The sequence below is a fragment of the Anabrus simplex genome, chromosome 1 (assembly GCF_040414725.1).
Source record: "Anabrus simplex isolate iqAnaSimp1 chromosome 1, ASM4041472v1, whole genome shotgun sequence".
NCBI classification, from domain to species: domain Eukaryota; kingdom Metazoa; phylum Arthropoda; class Insecta; order Orthoptera; family Tettigoniidae; genus Anabrus; species Anabrus simplex.
In genome coordinates this window covers 1,358,446,979-1,358,468,132 of record NC_090265.1, presented here as the reverse complement: position 1 = coordinate 1,358,468,132, position 21,154 = coordinate 1,358,446,979, and the positions used below count along the sequence as shown (strand labels likewise).

The following is a 21,154-nucleotide window of genomic DNA, read 5'->3' as shown; positions in this document are numbered from 1 at the left end:
CATCTGCTGTTGAGCCGGCACGCAGCGCGAAGTTTAAGTTTTAACTGCAGGGACTTAGTTCTGTACCGCTGTTCCCAGTACAGTACATTCTCACAATCAGACGCACGTCGGGTGTGGTCCTGTCAGCGGCTCTCGTTAGCTAGGCATATCCTTTTCGTTTGGAGGCAATTCCCTTTTATTAACTTTTTTAATTGTGTAATGTAAAATTTAATTTTCCATCCGCGGTTGCCTCCAGTAGTCCTGCGTTGATTTAGTGTACGCTGTTTGGAGCTATGCGTCTCTCACTGATGTGTATTAGGAAGGCAGCAACTCTAAAGGCCTCTGCATTAAATTTTAAATTCCTTTGTCAATTTTCCTTGTAAATTAAATGTAATGATCTGTAAATCTCCTTTTCTATTTTCCTTATAAGATTGTTGTATTCGATTTTATATTCCCTGTTAAATTTTCCTTGTGAATTTTAAATGCAGAAGTTGTTCTCATTTTCTTAAATGTAATCTTAATATTTTATTGTTTGTCGCTGGATAGATTCTGGTGGAGGTGAACTTGTAATATACGATTATGGTTATCTGAAGAACCATAGATAGGAACCTCGTGGTTCGTTTCCCACTTTTTTTTCTTTATTGATCAGGTTACTTTATTTTAAATTGCTGTTATACAACTATGTTAAAAATTTTGTTATTTGTTAGTAAATTCAGACTGAAGGGTGACAGTGTTCACGTCTATTTCCCTACAACATCATGCAAGATCGCATCCTCTTAGGGATCCCAGTCCGCTTCCCACATCCTTTCTCTACTTGTCATGTTGGTAATCATGCTCATCTTTGCTTCTAGCCATGCGTATGTTTTCAAAACTTGCGATGTTATAATTGGTGTCTTATTGGGTAACATATGTACCTTCTAGCTTATTACTTGGATTTATATGCGCTTTAACTTCATGAGTCCAGCTTCAAACATCCTGCCACACCATTCTTTAATCCTACCATTACTGGAGCATTATCAGCACCAAGAGCTAGGCAGTTCTTCCATGCACATTTCTATAATGATAGCCGCTGTTTTTGTTCTAGCACACCCATATCGTTTAGCGATTTCCGAATCAGGAAACATTTTGCGAAACTAAGGCCCTGTGTGGTCGGCACAATTTATAGGCAGGTTATGTTCTACGATAAATGACATAAATAAATCCTTGGCAATTGTCACAGGATTTACATCTTGGTTTTTGTATGAAAAGTTCAGTTTCTGGTTTCTTTCTACACATTGGACACTCTCCTTATGTTTTTTCATTTGCACATGTTTGAGTATATTGCACTTACCGCCATGCGCAACTAAAATATCACACCTACATATAGCTTTTCCTGGATTCGCTGAAACACGGAAACTTATAAGCCCTTTTAAACACTGCATATTATTTCTTTTTTAACATTTTGGCCAAAACAAATATTAAGACATATAGATCGGGCCAGCTAAGAAGACAGCCGGTGAGGGGAAGGTGTGCGAGTGAGAAAGCAGAGCCGTGGGAGGGAGAACGCCAACTTCTCCTTCCCGCTCAGTGTTGTGACTACGTACAGTTGATATGCTTAAAGTAAACACAAAATTTTAATATTCCACCTTCTCAATACTAAAAAATCATTTGATGTTTTTTTACAAAAACATTACAATGATATTAATAGGTACTAGTTTCGGTCCACTGTGGACCATCATCAGCCTAGCCAAATTACAACAGTAAAAGACATAGTGATAAAAAATAGTGTGGAGAAATGAGAGAGAGGATCTAGAAGGATGGGATGGTGGTGGAATGACAGACAAAAGTGAAAAACCGTATTTGCGAATAATGATAAAAGTAACAGAAGTGTTCACATTGACAAGTAAAATCTTGTGAAGTCACGTAAAAACTCTTGATGAGATAGTCTTTGGTTGGCAGTTACTCCTGTGTTGCACGATTGAAATATATAACTAAGTATATGCTTCTAGAAAGTTGCAGATGTAAGTTCCACTCCGTAAGTTGCATTCAATACAGCAAGTTTGTTCCACGCAGCGCAAGGTTCATTGGGGTCCCAATTGAACTGAGACTACTTCTGTTTAACACAGCAAGCTTTTCATTCCACCATTTAACTTTGTCAACTTTTAATTTTATGCTGGTCTCATCGGACAATTCTTCCCTCTACGCTAAAGTGGAACTTACATCTACAACTTTCTAGAAGCATATACTTAGTTATATATTTCAATCGTGCAACACAGGAGTAACTGCCAACCAAAGACTATCTCATCAAGAGTTTTTACGTGACTTCACAAGATTTTACTTGTCAATGTGAACACTTCTGTTACTTTTATCATTATTCGCAAATATGGTTTTTCACTTTTGTCTGTCATTCCACCACCATCCCATCCTTCTAGATCCTCTCTCTCATTTCTCCACACTATTTTTTATCACTATGTCTTTTACTGTTGTAATTTGGCTAGGCTGATGATGGTCCACAGTGGACCGAAACTAGTACCTATTAATATCATTGTAATGTTTTTGTAAAAAACATAAAATGATTTTTTTAGTATTGAGAAGGTGGAATATTAAAATTTTGTATTTACTTTAAGCATAGTCTCAACTCAATACGGAACCTAACAATGAAGTTTATTACTTTGAATATGTACAGTTGACCCGAAATATTTGTTGTAACTGACATGTAACACTCCACAGATTTTCAGTTAGTGGAATTCCCTTCCAGCTCTAAATTACACATACCTAGTCAAAATAAATTTATTTAGAAGTGTTACAGATGATAGAGTTAGGGGTTAGAACATAATTTAACCTCTCATTGTAGTAGCTGTCAAAATCTTTTTTGTGTATCAATTTGTGTAGCCATTGTTTTAAATTATAGTTAGATGTAAAATTAACTTTACGACGGTGTAGATGTACAGTGTAGAACTGGTTTCGGTATAACAGCAGGCCTCATAACCTGAGCCACGTCATGTAAAATAAGTCAATAATAATAACAATAATAAGATAATATACACCAAGAATGAAACACACTACAAGAAAACTGAAAACTCGCAGATACTATGCGAAAAAGGAGGATAATTTTTTACGGTCATCTTCTCAGAATGAACTCTAATAGATTAACCAAACAAATCTTTGACTTCTGTTATTCCAAAACAAACCCAACTGGTTTAAAGAAACTGTAAAAGACCTAGTAGAATTAAAAATTACAGAAAATTCACTATTCGATCGAACAGCTAAAGTTATAACTCAAGGCAGAAATATAAGGTTCCAAGACAAATCTACATTAAAAGCCAAATCTATTACCTCGGAAGATGAGAAGAAATGAAGATCAGAAGCAATGAAGAAATAATGGGTGCTAAGAAAAGAACAACACACAGAGAAAGTATTAATTCAATGTGCTCCAAAGAAGGTGAAACGTAATAATAATAATAATAATAATAATAATAATAATAATAATAATAATAATAATAATAGTAATAATAATAATAATTGTACCGGGCGGTACACCTCTACGCGACGCAAGTTCAAATCTTGCGCCAATTGAAACTTCTCTACTGGAGAAACCCGGAACTTTAACCACTGAACTAACTCTACTAGTTATCAGAAGAGGTCACTGAGTGTTTTTGATTTTCTTTTGTTTTTCATTGATCAAGAAGTGTGAACATTCTCTAACAGATGTCTCTACCAAAAAAAACTATGGTAATACACTCTGGCGCAATGGAATGAACTCTCTTGAAGACATTTTGTATTCTTAAGTTTTGTCTTTACTAAATTTTGTTCTTTTATTTTTTTGGGTTGGCATTATTAATCTTTCTGTCCGCCAGTTTTGAACTCAGCCAATCCCGAATTTCTTTAATTAATTTTTGACCAATAGTGTCTTTCTTCTTCGATGTTGATGTATAACTTTTAGCGACCCAATAAAATTGAGGGGGTGTGTCTACTCATTCTTGAAAGGTCTCGAATTTTCCACGAGGGTATAAAAACTGCTGATTTTCTTGTCTCGGGGCCACTCGTATAACATCTAACTCTGTGTGTGGATATGTATTAGGGGGCGGGAAGCGCCTCTTTCTTCAAGCAGCAGATCTTCAACAAGGTAATGGCCTTTTAACATCTTTATTTCTTGCTAGCTCAGCAGTTTAACTCTCGGGGAAGGTTCGAAACCTTTAATATGTAATCTATCACTTTTAAAATGTAAATTCCTCTTCTGTCTATGTAAAAACTACAAATCTCTAACTATAAAGCGGGGATAGAGAGTGCTTTTCCTTCTCGAGCTCCCCTTCATTTTGAAATTGAGGTGACTAAGTTTTCATAACCGTTTCTACGCTTCCTTAATGTATTAATGTTTTCTCATACGGGTCACCTCCCTAGCTTGGGATTAGCCCCTGTGTATCGGCCTAGAGCCATTTAGGTTTTAAAAAGTGTATTTGGAGTGCAAGTTCACGCCTCCAGTCCTCTATGTACTTTGGGCCAGTAACTTAACCTGATGTTTTATTTTCATTGCGAAGGCCCTGTAGGTTGGGTATTAAATACCCTTGTTTCCTTGTGTGCCTTGAGGGCAGATAGAAGTGAAATTCGTTGTGGCCTTTGATAGGCTTGAACTTTGAGAGCGGGTCTGCACTTTCCTAAATTTTATTTCTGTGTGCCTCTAGGAGGCTTAACATTGTAATTTGGAGCAAGTGCTCCTTGACGTGATGGGGTTTTCTGCCCCTTTGTTCGATTTTGTAGCTTGGTAAAGTTGGGCTAATAGCTCAAGGATTGTGATTGTGGGGCTCGAAGCCCAGACCTTGTTATAATCCCCTAACACTTGTAATTTCTTTGTATCTGATTTTGGCTTGTTGTTGACTTGTTAAGTTTTCAAATTCTATGTTACCATTGTTAAGTTTTGAAAATATAACCTTTGTTGAAATTTTAATTCATCTTTCGAACTTGTAGTTAGACCCATTCCAGCCCGCACCTTCTTTCACCTCTGCTGATCCACCAAAACACGGTAACAAGTGGTAGCAGAGCGTGGTTGAATGGGTCTAAATTTAGCCCCTTTTGACGGCTAAATATTGCTTTTGATTTGAACTCTCCGTCGCTGGAATTTTTCCATTGTTCTAAATTTGTCAAGTGTCAGTCATCATGCCCGGCCCTCGTGATGTCCTCCATCCCGGATATTTGCGCAAGGAGGAATTAATCTATGAATTAACAATTAGAAATGTGCAATCTGGAGGCACGGTTGCGGTAGATACTAACAAGCTTAAAGATTCCCTTGATTTGCCTATTTCCATCCCCATTTTGGGAGAAAAAGAGATTGACGATGCTCTCTCCACAATCACTGATAATACTACTGAGCTAGCATCTGTAGTTAGTTTTTTTGAAGAAAATGATCCATCACCTAATCAACTTAAACGTGTGCAAGCTAGATTGTTTCATTTTTCTAATAGAGTTAATGATCTGTTGTCTCTGAAGTTGAATGACATTCAAAGGAAGGAAGCTAGTGTTGTTCTCGAAAACCTTTCTGATTTGTCCGGTAAGGTTAGCCTATTGTTAACTGGGGCAGTCCCTCCCAAAATCGACCAACCCGCTACGGTAAACGTAGTTAGCGAGAAAGACTCTCCTAAAGGAGAAGAAAATAGGAAATCAGTAGGAGTGCAACAAACCTCTTCCCCATTAGACAATGAGTCTGAACGCCGTACCTCTTTGAATAATGCACGTTCTGAATTAGCTTCTTCGCCACTTAGGCCTCTACCTACTATGTCACCCGGGTTCAGCAGTTTGCCTCATCCATTAGCAATGTTGCTCAGGGGTACTTCTAAGTTTTCTGTTAACTCTACCAGTGACGTTATTTCATTCTTAAGGTTTTTAGTTGAATTCCAAGATCATGCTCTTGTCTTTTCTCTTTCTCCGTGTCAAATCCTTCAGATAATTTACCCTTATTCCATTGGTGTCCTCTCAGACAAGATAGTTAGGGCAATTGCTGAACAATCATCCATAGAAGACTTCCACGCCCATTTATTAGCAAACTTCATTCCGGGTAGGGCTAGGTCATCACTAATTCAGAAGTACTATTACCGTGTACAACGTCTGGATGAAAAACTTGCCGACTTCATCCAAGATATTAAATTCTATACCAGGGTGTTTGCTCTTCACTTCCCTAAAGATCAGATTGTACAGGCCATTGTGAAAGGCATTTCTCTATCATACAGGTCATACTTGTGCTTTGCGTCGCGTCCTCAAACGTTTGCCGAATTAGAGGCTACGGCTGTCTCAGCGGAAGGAGTTAGATACGCCGACACCTTACGTGTCGCGAAAGAACCCCCGCCGTCTTCTAGTCATTTTCGGCCGCCAACTCGCCGAACCGCAACACCCCGCAAATGCTATTCTTGTGGGTCACCTGACCATCTTCGGAACAAGTGCCCCTTGATTAAACCCAATGGGACCAGGAATGGAGCAGGGTCATCACAAGGCTGTTTTAAATGCGGCACGTTTTCACATATTGCCAAGAACTGCCCTAATGCTAACAGCACCCCCTCCTGCTCAACTTCGGGTGCAACTTCCACTAACAATCATAAGTGACTAGTGGCTCCGGCTGAGTCAGCAGATTCATCTTTTCAAGGCTCAGCCCAAGTTAAATCCGACGAAAATTCAGGGAAAAATCAGAACTGTTCTACATTCCCATTTGTATGTTCCAAAGAATGTCTTAGGATTGCGGCGGATACCCCCGCACCTGTTCCATTTCTCAAGATTGAATTGAATAATGAACCGGTAACTGCTCTTTTAGATTCTGGCAGCGTGTGTTCCATTATTTCGGCCGAGTGGTACTCCAAATTGAAAACTGTTTGTAAACTTCCTGATTTTTGTTCGACTTCGGTTCAATATGTTTCGGCGAACTCATCCCCATTAGAAATTTTAGGTTTTCTGTATGTCAAAATTAGAATTGCTAAATTTACTTGGAAGGTTAAACTGTTGGTGGCTAAACACTTGTCTTGCCCCATTATTTTGGGAGCGGATTTCATGTCTTTTACTGGTCTAGTGCTCGACATTCAGAGCAAGTCGTGCACGTTCAAATTTGCTGCTACTTGTAAAATTCCCTTATTGAAATGTAGCTCTGTGTCATGTTCATCGGTTTCGCCTACCCAGGATGAGATGTTGTTAGACCTTAGACATCTACCTGAGGAGCAGGCTGACAGTATTCGTAAGTTGTGTCAGGCGTTTCCGGATGTTTTCTCCGAGGCTCTTGGTGTTACTGACCTTATCGAATACAAGATTGAGGTGACTGATTCGATTCCGGTCCGATTTCCACCTTATAGGCTGTCTCCACCCAAAATGAAGGCTTTGAAGGGAATCATAGATCAAATGTTGAAGGATGGTATAATTCGGCCCTCTAAGTCTGCGTATTCATCGCCTATTTCCCTTGTTCCGAAACCCCAAGGTGGCTTCAGGCCTGTGATTGATTATAGGGCTCTCAATCGGAAGGTGGTGTTACAATCAGTGCCCCTTCCAGACCTTCACTCTTGTTTTTCATGGTTTCGTAAAGCTAAGTTCTTCACCATCTTAGATCTTAATCAGGCTTATAATCAGATACCTCTGGCTGAAGAATCTAAACATCTTACAGCGTTTGCCACGGATTAGAACTTGTATGAGTACAACAGCGTGCCTTTCGGGCTCCCCACGGGAGCAGCTGTGCTTACGAGATTGCTGGATAGGGTCTTCTCCGACATCAAATTCGAGTACCTATACCATTATCTTGATGATGTCGTCGTATTTTCTGAGACCTTTGAAGAACACCTTGATCATATGAAAGAGGTCCTTAATCATCTTCGTAAGGCAGGGTTAACAGTTAAGCTGTCCAAAGTCGCTTTTGCTAAGCCTTCTATGTCATTTCTAGGGCACATTGTGTCGCCCGATGGTGTCGCTGTAGATCATTCTAGAACACAGGCCATCCGTGATTTCAAACCTCCCAAGGACATCAAAGGTATTGCTAGGTTCATTGGTATGGTGAATTTCTTCAGGAAATTTATTCCAAATTTCGCCAATAGAGCGGCACCCTTGAACTTACTTCGTAGGAAAGGCGTCAAATTTGAGTGGTGACCTTCTCAACAAGCCGCTTTTGAAGATCTCAAATTAGCTCTGTGTAATGCCCCTGTTCTTGCCATGCCTGATTTCTCGAAGAAATTCATTGTCCAAGCCGACGCGTCGTCGGCGGCGGTGGCAGCAGCCCTTCTTCAAGAGACTGAACTAGGGAGGCAACCCATCGCCTATGCATCTAGGACATTATCGGCCCAAGAATCCAAGTATTCCATCTATGAACTTGAGGGTTTGGCTGTCTTGTTTGCTCTAGAAAAGTTCCGCCTCTATCTGGAACATATCAAGTTCGACTTGGAGACTGATAACCAAGCCTTAAGCTGGGTCTTAGCTAGGCCGCGTCGTACTGGTCGCATAGCCCGCTGGGCCATCAGAATTTCTGCCTTCCAATTTGATGTCAGGCATATAAGAGGAACGGAAAATGTTGTGGCAGATGGTCTAAGCCATATGTTTGCCAATGATATAGAGACACCTGAACAGGTTGATAGTTCTTCACCTCCCGAGTCCATACCGCCTGAGCTTAATGCCATTCTAACTGATGCTCCCATGCTCTTTAGGGATATTGAAAAATATCAACGTGAAGATCCGACGTTGGCCCCTATCATGGAAACCCTTTCTTCGGGGGAACATGTAGTCCCTTATGTATTGAGGAATGGTGTTTTATGTTGCCCGTTGGGGCATGATAAGAAGATGAAAGTTGTGGTTCCAGCTGTTCTCGTACCTATGATCTTCAACTATTACCATGAGGCCCCACTAGGGGGGCTTTTAGGCATCTTCAAAACCCGTGAAAAGATCTGTGAAATGTTCATCTGGAAGGGTATGGACGGTGAAATTCGTGAATTGGTAAAAGCTTGTAAAACTTGTTGGCTCAGTAAACCCACCATGTCCACTAAGCAAGGGCTATTGTCTTCCCACCAAGCGTCGCGCCCCATGGAACGACTCTACATCGACTACGTCGGACCCTTCCCCCAGTCAAAGGGGAATGCAAATAAATTCATCCTTGTGTGTGTAGATGGTTTTACAAGATTTTCTTGGTTATTTCCGACTAAGCTGGCTACCGCTCAGTCCACCATTTCTTGTTTAAATTCTATCTTTGCTTCTTTCGGTCTGTGCCAATATATTGTATCTGATAATGCTAAAGCCTTTACCTCTAATCTCTTTCATAAATTCTGTTTTGATCTATCTATCTCACATGTAACAACTTCTGCTTACTATCCTCAACCATCTCTGGCTGAACGGGTCAATCGTAATCTGAGGTCGGCGCTGATTACCTATCATCACGACGATCATTCCAGGTGCGATAGATCCCTGCATTGGTTAGCCTTCGCTTTGAACTCGGCGGTTCACGAATCTCATAAATTCACCCATGCTTCATTGATGTTCAAGTTTGTACCCAACACGCCGCTCTCTAACCTGTGGTCTCTTAGCGATATTCTACCTGAGGCAATAGATCCAGATAATATTAGAGATCTTTGGAAGAAGGCCAATCTTAAAATTTCTCATGAAAAGGTTAGGGAAAGATATGATCGTGGACGGAGGCCCACCAACTTAAAGGTAGGAGACCAAGTTATGGTCAAGAATTTTGTTCCCGCGAGCAAGCTTGCCCCCAGATTTCGTGGGCCGTGCACCGTCTTGGATTTTTTAACACCGGTGACATTGTTAGTGAGCAATCCAGCCCGCACCTTCTTTCACCTCTGCTGATCCACCAAAACACGGTACCGTAATAATAATAATAATAATAATAATAATAATAATAATAATAATAATAATAATAATAATAATAATAATAATAATAACCGTGCCCGGTCAGCTTACGTGGGGGTTTAGATCTGAATTTAGTAAGAGCTAGGCATAACCCTGCGTAAGACACTGGGGTGGGGGCCCTCAACCCTGACACGGCGCGTCCCAATGGCTGATAGGGGAAGCTCCTGTAGATATGCAGGACAGGTGCGAATAAGGCTTCGCCACATAAGCACCCACGGATCAACTGAGGTGTCAGGAAAAATGGTCAACGGCTTCAACGGCAGAAGAGGACATATCCCAATGACAGAGAGGGCGGAAGAACCGACCCAAATCCACTTTGCGTCTGACTTGCAGCAAGCGGCAAAGTGGTCAGCGTCTGTCTCCAATGGAGCGGCTGAACATCACAGCACCTGGCTGTAGGTTATAAAAAGCAAAAATCAACTATGAAGACTTCTAAAACTGTGCTTCGGAAAATGCCGCTGCCTGGGGTACACCAGGGCATCTCTGGAGCCACCGCTAGAGATGACAGCATGCGAGCCGGTGGTGGTGGGAGCGTAAGCTGCTGGCCTCCCATCGGGTCACCCGAACAAGCTACAGTAGCTCAAGACGATCATGGCAGAACACAAGAACCTGATTATCATACCGCACCTGGTGCGAGTGCTTTTGTGCCAAGTACGACCACTCGTATCAGTAAGCCCAAAAAACGCATTAAATGGAACAATGATATGAATGAATTTATCATGCGGGCATATCTTCGAATAACTAGTCTTGAAACTGAAATTGCAGGATATAGACAACAACTACACACAGCCTTTACAAATCAGTACCCAACAATGAAAGTTACTGAACAGCGCATTGCAGATCAACGAAGATCAATCATCAAGAACAATTTGATCCCGGGTCCTGTTCTTAGTAGAATCAGACAAGAAGTAACACAAGAACTCTTTCCACATCTTGAAAGTACCGAGTCTGACTCAACGGTTAACAGTCCACCTGATACTGATATAACAGTACATACAAGTACTCCCGAAGTGATACTTTCAGATAACTCTGACCTCCATGACAAGACACATGTTGAATTCTACAAGGCCCTTCTAGAATATTCTGGTACCGATCCTACACAACGACCCATACTGCCAAGGCAGCAATCATCCAAAAAGTTTGGAAAAATCATTGAAGATCTTAATTCGAAAGTCTTGCCAGAATATCTGAAAGAGCATCAGACGTTCCCTGAAGTACATACTGCTATATACTGTGCAGCACTAGCCGCAGTACGACTGAACAATGGAAAGCCATTTTTGCCTAACAATAAGTCTGTCAAGAAAAAATTGAGAGAACCACCTTGGGCAAAACGCCTGAAACAACGCATCATCCAAATCCGCCAGGACGTCAATCGCCTGCAGCAATACAAGAATGGAGTAAGAGGGAAACGCCTAAATAACAAAATTATTCGAATTCTGAAAATCAGTTCAAGGTAGAGTCTGGAGGAACCTGGAAGCACAGTACTACAAGAAACCCTCGAAATCATGAAGCAAAAGTTGGCTGCATTATCCAAGCGCCTCAAAAGATACCAAAACACCACAGAGAGAAAATCACAGAACGCAATGTTCAAAAGAAATGAGAAACAGTTCTACAACAATCTGAACGAGAGAACACAAGATGCAGCACAAGATGGAAATACGCCCAGCGAAGGAAATATTCACAGCTATTGGTCGGGAGTATGGTCGAACCCAATAGAGCACAATGCGGAAGCCCATTGGATCAGTGAACTGAAAGATAGAACTAATGAAGTGAAGCATATGGCAACCAAGGCTGTTGAGATCGGAGAAATACAACAGAGCATCAAGAAACTGCAGAACTGAAAGGCCCCAGGCATTGATCGCATACACAATTATTACTACAAGAAATGTACATGTACTCATTTCCTTCTGACTCAACATTTCCAGAAATTTTTAGACAACCCGGCAACATTCCCAGCTTTCCTGTGCAGTGGCATCACATATCTGAAACCAAAGGATGAAAATCTGCAAAATCCAGCGAAGTATCGGCCTATAACATGTCTATCTACTCTATATAAGATATTTACATCTATAATAGCCAACAGAATTCTGAAACACTGCGAGGAAAACCACATCATTGCTGAGGAGCAAAAGGGTTGCAAGAAGAATACCAAGGGGAGCAAGGAGCAACTGATTATCGACACTGTGGTCCTGGAACAAGCACACCATAAATCCAGGAACCTATACATGTGCTTCATTGACTACCAAAAGGCCTTTGATTCAGTACCACACACTTGGCTCATACATGTTCTGGAACTGTATAAAGTTGACCCCTCAATCATTCACTTCCTGAAGACGGTAATGGCAGACTGGAACACCTCACTTCACGTTTCTCTAAGAAACTGTAGTGTTGCAACGAGACCCATACCAATACGACGAGGGATCTTGCAAGGGGACTCACTGAGTCCATTATGGTTCTGCATGGCATTAAATCCACTATCCTACCTACTGAACACAAGTGGGTATGGATTTAGCATTAAGAATAAGCGAGAAGAGCTATTAAAAATCAGCCACCTACTCTATATGGATGACATTAAGCTGTATGCCTCTACCAAACCCCATCTCCAACATCTCTTCTCAATTACCAAGACGTTTTCTTCAGATATAGGCATTCGGTTTGGATTGGACAAATGCAGAACCCAAACTGTCATCAGAGGATCCTACTCAGCACAAGGGACACCTTCGAGTTTAAGCGACGAATCCATACAACAGCTGGAGGAAGAAGAAATGTACAAATACCTCGGTTTTCATCAGAGCACTCGTATGAAACATGCCGACATCAAGAGAAATGTCACGCAACAATATATAACACGTCTCAACAAGGTACTGTCATCAAAACTGACAGCTAAACATCTTACCAAAGCAGTCAATACGTATGCCGTACCACTGCTCACATACTCCTTTGGTATCATAAAATGGACCCAAACAGAACTTCAGCAGTTACAAATGAAAACAGCAGTTTCACTCACCCGGTACCATATGCACCATCCTAAATCTGCAACCGAACGTCTTACACTCCCGAGATCAGAAGGTGGTAGGGGCTTCTTATCCATTGTCAATTTACATAGCAATCTGATATCAAGTCTAAGAGAATATTTCCACTCGAGAGCTGATACATCGTGTCTTCATCATGCTGTTTGCAGAGCTGATATAAACTATACACCTCTCAATCTGTCGTCGCCAGAAATGCCTGTTTCTACCCCACCTACAAAAGTGATGGCCATGTGGAAGCAAAAACCTCTTCACGGGAAATACCCCCATGAACTGGATCAGCCTCATATCGACAAACCTGCGTCGCACGCTTGGCTGACCGACTCCGGTCTTTTCCCAGAAACAGAAGGATTTGTTCTGGCCATCCAAGATCAAGTAATTGCTACACGGAACTACCGTAGATTTATCATGAAGGATCCAACAGTTGTCTCAGACAACTGCCGCCGCTGTTCCAGAACTACAGAGAGCATACAGCACATCATCTCTGGTTGCCCACACTTGGCCAACACCGATTATAAGCACCGACATGATCAGGTAGCAAAAATCATTCACCTGAAACTTTCTGTAAAATGTGGATTTCTTCAGTCATCAACTGCATATTGGAAATATACACCTCCACCCATTCTCGAAAACTCTTCATATAAACTACTATGGGACCGAGAAGTCATAACCGATGTCACGCTCAGCAACAATAGGCCAGATATTATTCTAATCGATAAATCAAAAAGATCCGCATCCCTTATAGAAATTGCTTGTCCAAATACCTCCAATCTGCAAACAACAATAGCCACAAAGATATCAAAATACACAGAACTGGCAATAGAAATACAACGTCTGTGGAAACTAGAATCAGTCACCACAGTTCCAATAGTAATATCATGTACCGGTGTTATTCCAAAATGCTTGCACAGCTCTCTGGCCGCATTAAACCTGCATCATCACACATACGTAGAACTACAGAAAGCTACCCTCCTGAGCACTTGCCACATTGTGAGGAAGTTCCTAGGAACGACTTTTCCTCTGACTCACGCCAAACAGCATGAAGATCCAGGCCGCAGTTCCAGTAATACTGAAGAACAGATTCCCAAAACGGGGACATAAGAAGTCTGAAGTTGTTTGTATTTATTGTATAAATATATATGTTGTAATTATTTCTGTTGTAAATATTTGTACATATATGTACCTGTAGTTTCATAATCAAGAGGGTGACTCCTTGCTTAGGCCGAGTCAGCCCATTATGTTACCGGCACAAGCCGAGCCTTCCTAAAATGATGATAATAATAATAATAATAATAATAATAATAATAATAATTACTTTTGCTACAAGGCGAGAAATCAGGGTTAGACTATATGATTGTTTGTCCCTAGCTCCTTAATGCCAAGATTTTGTTGCTCTCTTGTAAACTAAGAAGTGTGACTTAAAAATATGATATATAATGATATAACGGTTTTCAGGAACAGAAACAAAATATAATTCATAAAAAGAAACACCATAAAGGGTCTACATATGCTGAGTAAAAGGCAACGACGTATGTATACAAAGATAACGTAAATAACACTTGAAATAATAAAATAATGACACTATATTCACAAAATGAGCACATACTTGTTTTATAATGTCCTCTACAGCTCTTCAGTTCCACGGAGTCCTCCGTCATCATGTCTGTTGTCCTCACCGAATGACGTGTCGTTGGCTCCCAGTTGGATCACAAAGGACTCTATAATGTTTTCAAGAGGTTCCTCATCCCTCATGAAGTCTTTCTCTACCTTCTTTGTGTGTTCACATTTATGGTTCAAGTCTTCAGCGGATATTGACGCGAATGTTTGTCTAGTGAGTTTCTCTACGTCGTCAAAAGTGAAGGTGAAGTTTTGAGAAGCTACCCAGTTCTTCACTTCTGCCTACATTATTTCAATACTCTAATTCAGGATGATATGGGGGTAGTAGAAGGACTGAGTGTCCGTACTGTTTCAAGAGTTCATCTAGGACGTAGGTTTTGGGTGCCGGCTTGTGCAATTTGATCGTGTTTGTACATCGTCTCACGGTGTGGAATGTTCCTGTACACTAGGCAGGAGATCATCGTCACTTTCCATGAGCTGGAGGTTGGAGCATGATCTATTTCCTTGTTGTGATATGACGTGTTGTCAATCACGAGAACACTGCGAGATGGAAGATTAGGAATAAGCATATCCTTCACCCACTTAAACAAGTAAGACGAGAACAAGCGACTAGGTATAGTGATTTTTTATGAAGTGAAATTGAGAGAAGACATAAGATTTAATACAACTACACTGACAGTTGACGGATTTGTTGATTTTGGAGATGAAACTCCCTGCGACAAAAAGAACGTCCTTGCCAATCACGCGCTTGTATTTATGTTTGTCCCTTTGTTGCACAGCTGTATCCAGCCTGTAGCAGTGTATGCTAGCAAGAATGTAACTCCTGGAGAACTATCGTCAAAAATAATAATTCAGGTCATAATTCAATTGGAACAAGCTGGGGTGAAAGTAATTGGTTTTACGTGTGATGGAAGTCAGTGTAATAAAAGGGCATGGATGAATTTGGGAATTTTAGGGAAGAATGATAAAATAAAATGCTCCATTGCAAACCTGGCAGATCATCAAAGGCAAGTGTGGGTATTTTCTGATTTCATGCATATTCTGAAGTGCAAACGTAATTATTTTCACGATAACGTTCTTTTGCTATATAAAGGCAAAGAGGTGATTACCTTTTATTTTCTCTCCACGGTTTTGGACAACTAACAATTTCGAGGGTGAGTTCAAACATTTTGTACATCTTAGATAATGTGAAATGCATAATAGTTTCAACTATACCTCAATACTTTGTAAGCCATTTCAGAATTACTGATGTTCAAATCTTTTCAGAAGATAACATTAAACCATTAAATTAGTGTGTTTACCAACTTCCTCTATCCAAATATTCCTGGACTGTACACACACGGCACATGGAAGGGAATAATTCAAAGGTCATTCTGGCAACTGGAAGTCTTAGAGAATTTATTTCGTGTACATTTTGTAAAGTGCCATGCCTGCATGAACGCGAGCAGTGCTGTTCACCCGTAGCTACACTAGCGCAATCTGCCGCCGCCTATTGACTATGAGAGAGCACTCACTTCTTCTTTCAATACGCTATGGCCTGATTAAGAAGAACAGGACACAGTTCAAGTCATCGATGTCCAATGGAACTCTGGGAGCCATTTTGAAGACCAGAAGTTCTGATGCATGTTATGCAAACACATATTCTATTGACTTTCTGAAGAACGCAAAGCAAAGCAAGGGCCACAACTTTAGCTGTTAAATCAGAGCGAAGATGTGCGTGTGATGGTGTAAATAATGTAAATAACTTGTGTGCATATAATTATGTGCAGCAACAGGCTCTTTACCTCAAAGTTTTAATTAGTCGTGTGCATAAACAAATTAAATTGTATAAGTAGATTTCATTGATGGATTGTAAAGATATTTGTGTTAGTTTAACTGAGGTGAAATATTTTGTCCCTTATAATGTCATCAGTGTTTTATATTAATGCTGCTGAACTCTCAATTATCTGAAGTGAAGAAAACACATGAATTTTGTCATGTTTTACTGCATTTTGGTGCAATGGATTCCTACGTATTTTGACGTATGGAGATTTACTTATAGGTCATTGGGAAAGTTGGCAAGTATGCACATAGTCTGAAGAAAACTAAATGTGAAGGCCTACAATATCACAAGCTCATAAAAACTGATCAACAATAACATAATATTGACTATTATAGTGATGTGATTTGTCTGCCACTTATCTCCAATGCATGGGATGTGCTGCATCCCAAGTAAAACAGCATGCCTGAATATTGGCAGAAATTAGCTGGGGAGTTAGATAACTTTGCACATACTATATCATTGTTCTGTCAATGACTGGTACTATAGCTACTTGGTTGATAATTCTGTAACTGCCTGACCAAACATTCTGCTCTTCCTGCTAATATACTTCACTTATACCAACTATATCTAACTTTAGTCTATCCATTTCATATGAGATTCACTAACCAACCATGATTCAAACTTCTAACATTCCATACTTCAACTCTCTGATGTCATTACTCATCTTCCTGATGGTTGCCTCTTGTGTAGTCCTTCCCTGGAGATCCAAATGGGGGAATATTTAACCTGAGAGGAAGCTATCATCAGTACATCATTCATATAGAAATAGAACTGCATGTCCTCAGGAGTTAGTTACAGCTGTAGTTTTCCATTACTTTCAGCCATATAGCAGTATCAACATAAATATAATTACAAGACTGTATCAGTTAATTATCCACACTTCCGCCCTTGCAACTTCTGAAAGGCTGGTATCCCTCCACGCCGCCTTTCGATGAACCATTTGTTAGTCTCGTCTCTCGAAAGATACCTATCCTACATGGCTGTACCTACGGCTTGGCATCTGCACCATTGGGATACACAAACCTCCCTACTGCAACGAGGTCACGTGGTTCATATGGGAGGCTTTCATCTACATATTATTAAAATCCCAGGGAAGAAGGTTTCAGGGACATTGAAAGACTCAAAAAAATATCACAAAAAAATGAAGTTTGCGGTTTTAAACTAATACATCAAATCCCTAATCATTCATAAATGATATATTTCATGAGTCAGTACGAGCCACGTCAAATGGGCGAAATACTTAAAACCTTAAAGTCCAGTTCCTTAAAAATGTTAAAAAACATCAATAAACACAGATACATACTTTTTATAGCTTAAGTCTAGAGCAGTCTGTAAAGCCTGAAGACTCCTCTTTCCAGATCTACAATGGAATATCAAGGGTGCATCCAATTTCGGTCTAGGAATGCCATATTTATATTGGAATTCTTCAATGCTCAAATATTCCAAAGCAAATCTCAGCTCCTTCACTGCAAAAGAAATAAAATGCAATGAGCACAACAAATTCAAAATGGTGTTCTACGCATTTCCTAAGAGAAGATTAATTAGGCCTTCAAATATTTAAAAAGTTCTAGAAATATTATCATTTCTAGATACCATTTATCTTAATCTAAGAGGTTCTTTTAAAATTTCAGTTTGAAAACTTGACCTCTTTAAGAATTACTGTCTCTGACATACGTTTACAGCCAGTTAATGATTCTGCTTTGCACAGCCCATCACTACAATGAAGATAACTTATACGCAGATGCAACTAATTTAAAACAATTCAAGTGGGATGAAATTAAGTCCAAATAATGACTTACACAACAATTGCTTTCATTATCAAAATTCTAAAAGTAAGAATGGGAGATTTTCATCATCATCATCATCATCATCATCATCATCATCATGTTCGTAAGCATTTACCCCACCAAATGGCACCTCTGTCTTTATTTCATTTGGTTGATGAGCCATTTTAGGGTGTAGGTTAAGATTCAAGTATCTGCTCATCATTGCTTAAATCATTCGCTGGGTGTCGTTTGACTTCCAGCGTGTAACCAATCTTTGCAATCGTTTTGCTTTTGAGTGCAAAAGGAAGAACAATAGTATGATCTTTAATTTGAGGTTATCGTTCGATCAACAATTGCAGTAATGTCTGTTGCCGATCATCATCTTATTCAGCTACATTAATCATCACTAAGGTAGTTGCCCATCCTCAACAACTGCAGATCCCAGATATATACTGTAGATACATTTTGCTATTGATTCAGTGTCACACTAACAAATCAAAGCTTTTCGGTGAGAAAAGGATGGGAAAGGGCTAGGATTGGGAAAGTAGTGGCTGTGGTCTTAATTAAGGTAGAGCCGCAGTATTTGCCTGGTGTGAAAATGGGAAACCATGGATAACTATCTTCAGAACTGCGGATTCAAACACAGCATCTTCAAAACACAAGCTCATAGCTAGTGTATGCAATAATTTTCATTTTTTGATTGATGGATATCACTTTTAGCAAATCTCAGTTTTTTTCTTTTAATGAGCTCACAGCTATATCACTCTAACCGCAGGGTCAACTCACTCAGTCTCAGATGTTTATATTATCACTCATGAAAGGTCTTTGCTATCAAATTATGTTCAGATTTCTTATTGTGAAACATCATACACTTGGGCGAGTTGCTATCCATATTGCACTAATTGAACATTACATTCTTGACCCTGGTGTTAAATGTCTGGTATATCTCCAAAGAGGAGGCAGGTTGGAGCTTCAAACAGCACTACCTAAGGTACGGAAATTACTAAAACCAATTGGCGATGCCATAATGAGGCGTACAAGGTGTGATGAGGAGGGAGGTAGTTAGCCATAGCATTTCTCACTGGACCAGAAAATGCTATTGCAGCATGACTGTAGTCCTATAAAAACACATTATTGACATGCACTAGTGCTCTGAATAACATTATGTTACTCAGCACCTCAGCAGCTTCTACAATGTCAAAGCCACAAATATTACTTTGGTGGAAACTACTCTGGCCTGTGCCAAGAGACAGATGCATTTTATTAATTTACATTACTGCCTCCCAATGTAGGACATGCCAAAGAACTCATTACACCCATGACTACACAGTAATAATGTACATTAAAATGGTGATTACAAAAGCAATAAGAAATAATCAACACCACCACCATCACTAATTCTCCACTCCAGCAGGCTAGGTGCGGCTATTTACAAGCCTCTTCCAGTTCGTCCTGTCCATCCATAGCTGATGTTCTACTTTTTGCTGCCAATTTACATCATGTTTTACAAGGTCTTGGAAAATTTGCTTCTCCCAACCATCACGAGGTCTCCCTTTCATAGTGTAGTCTTGGAGTCCTAATTGGAGCCATCCTTCTGAAATGTCCATATCATTATAATCTGCTGAATTCTAAGGATTCCAACAGACTATTGTCCAATCCAAGTTGTTGGCAGATATTTTAATTCCTTATTTTATTCCACCTGTCTTCTGGAGACAAGAATGAAGGAACTTCATTTTAGAGGCCTGTAGGAGACTTTCTGCAGATCTAGTCAACGTTGCTGCTTCCTGTCCAAATTTATCAACAATGTTACAATATGTACAAGATATTTTGTTCAATGTGAGCCTGGAAGCCTGGGAAAATGGGTCATCCCAAAGTAGTTGATGAACGGAGCGGTAGAATTTTGATGCAGCTTGTATTATATTGCTTATTTCTTGGTTTATGGTACCAGTACTGTCAGAAGAAACTAAGCTCCCAAAGAATTTAAAGTTATTAACAATATCTACTTCTTCATTTTGCATTCGCAGGTGGAATGGTTCAGGATTTCGACTCAACACCAAACCAACAGTTTCAGTTCAACTCGTGATCATTTCCATTCTTTAAAATCCTTCTTGCCAAAAATCTAGTTTAGTTTGAACTTCTGCTTTTGTCTCATCTCATAGCATAATTTCATAAGCTAAAATAAGGGCATCTGTTGTCTGATCATTCACTTTCACTGCTTTTATATCCTCATCCATTACAATAATGAAGAGAAGTGGTGGTAGACAACTTCCTTGTTGGCCTCCACTCCTGGTTTGAAAACAACCTGCCTCCTTGAAAATGCACACAGCTCTTTGTCTCTTGATACACAGTGGAATCTCGTTAGCACGTTCTCAGGTATCACTTTTTCCCTTTTAACGCAATGAATTTCTCAAGCCCCAGTCCTAACCCTACTAAATACACGTTAATATATCCCCTTAAGTTTTCTATTCCTGCTTACAACAATAACATTTTCCTTGATTTCTTTGTTATGGAACCAGGTTTTCTTCATAATCCATTATACATACATACATCTTCATTATAGACCATTATGCCTTTCAGCATTCAGTCTGCAAGCCTCAGTGAATTTATTAATCGCCACCACAATCCTCTATTTGTAACTAGTTCTGTGGCCTTGTTTAGTTCTATACCTCTTCTTTAAATTGTTAAAAACTGAGTCTAACCATCGTTGTCTTGGTCTTCCTTTACCCCTCTTATCCTCCATAACAGAGTCCATTACTATCCTAGGTAACCTATCCTCCTCTATTCACCTCACATGAACCCACCACCGAAGCCAGTTTATGCGTACAGCTTCATTCACCGAGTTCATTTCTAACTTAGCCTTTATTTCCTCATTCCAAGCTCTCTCCTGCCATTGTTCCCACCTGTTTGTTCCAGCAATCATTCTCGCTACTTTCATGTCTATTACTTCTAGCTTATGAATAAGATATCCTGATTTCACCCAGCTTTCACTCCCATAAAGCAAAATTGGTCTGAAAACAGACTGATGTAAAGATAGTTTTGTCCGGGAGCTGATTTCCTTCTTACAGAATAAGTGAGATCACAACAGTGAGCTTACTGCA

At 39.9% G+C, this 21,154-nt stretch overlaps 1 protein-coding gene across 2 annotated transcripts in view; it reads right to left on the bottom strand.

Moving 5' to 3' along the window:
• The window catches only part of LOC136878829 (rhodanese domain-containing protein CG4456), an 88,026-nt gene that overhangs the window by 10,191 nt on the left and 56,681 nt on the right, over positions 1-21,154 (bottom strand). For both annotated transcript variants that reach the window (XM_067152353.2, XM_067152342.2), the window contains exon 3: positions 17,594-17,756. In XM_067152353.2, coding sequence (XP_067008454.2) covers positions 17,594-17,756 — 163 coding nt within the window. The remainder of the gene's footprint in view (positions 1-17,593; positions 17,757-21,154) is intronic.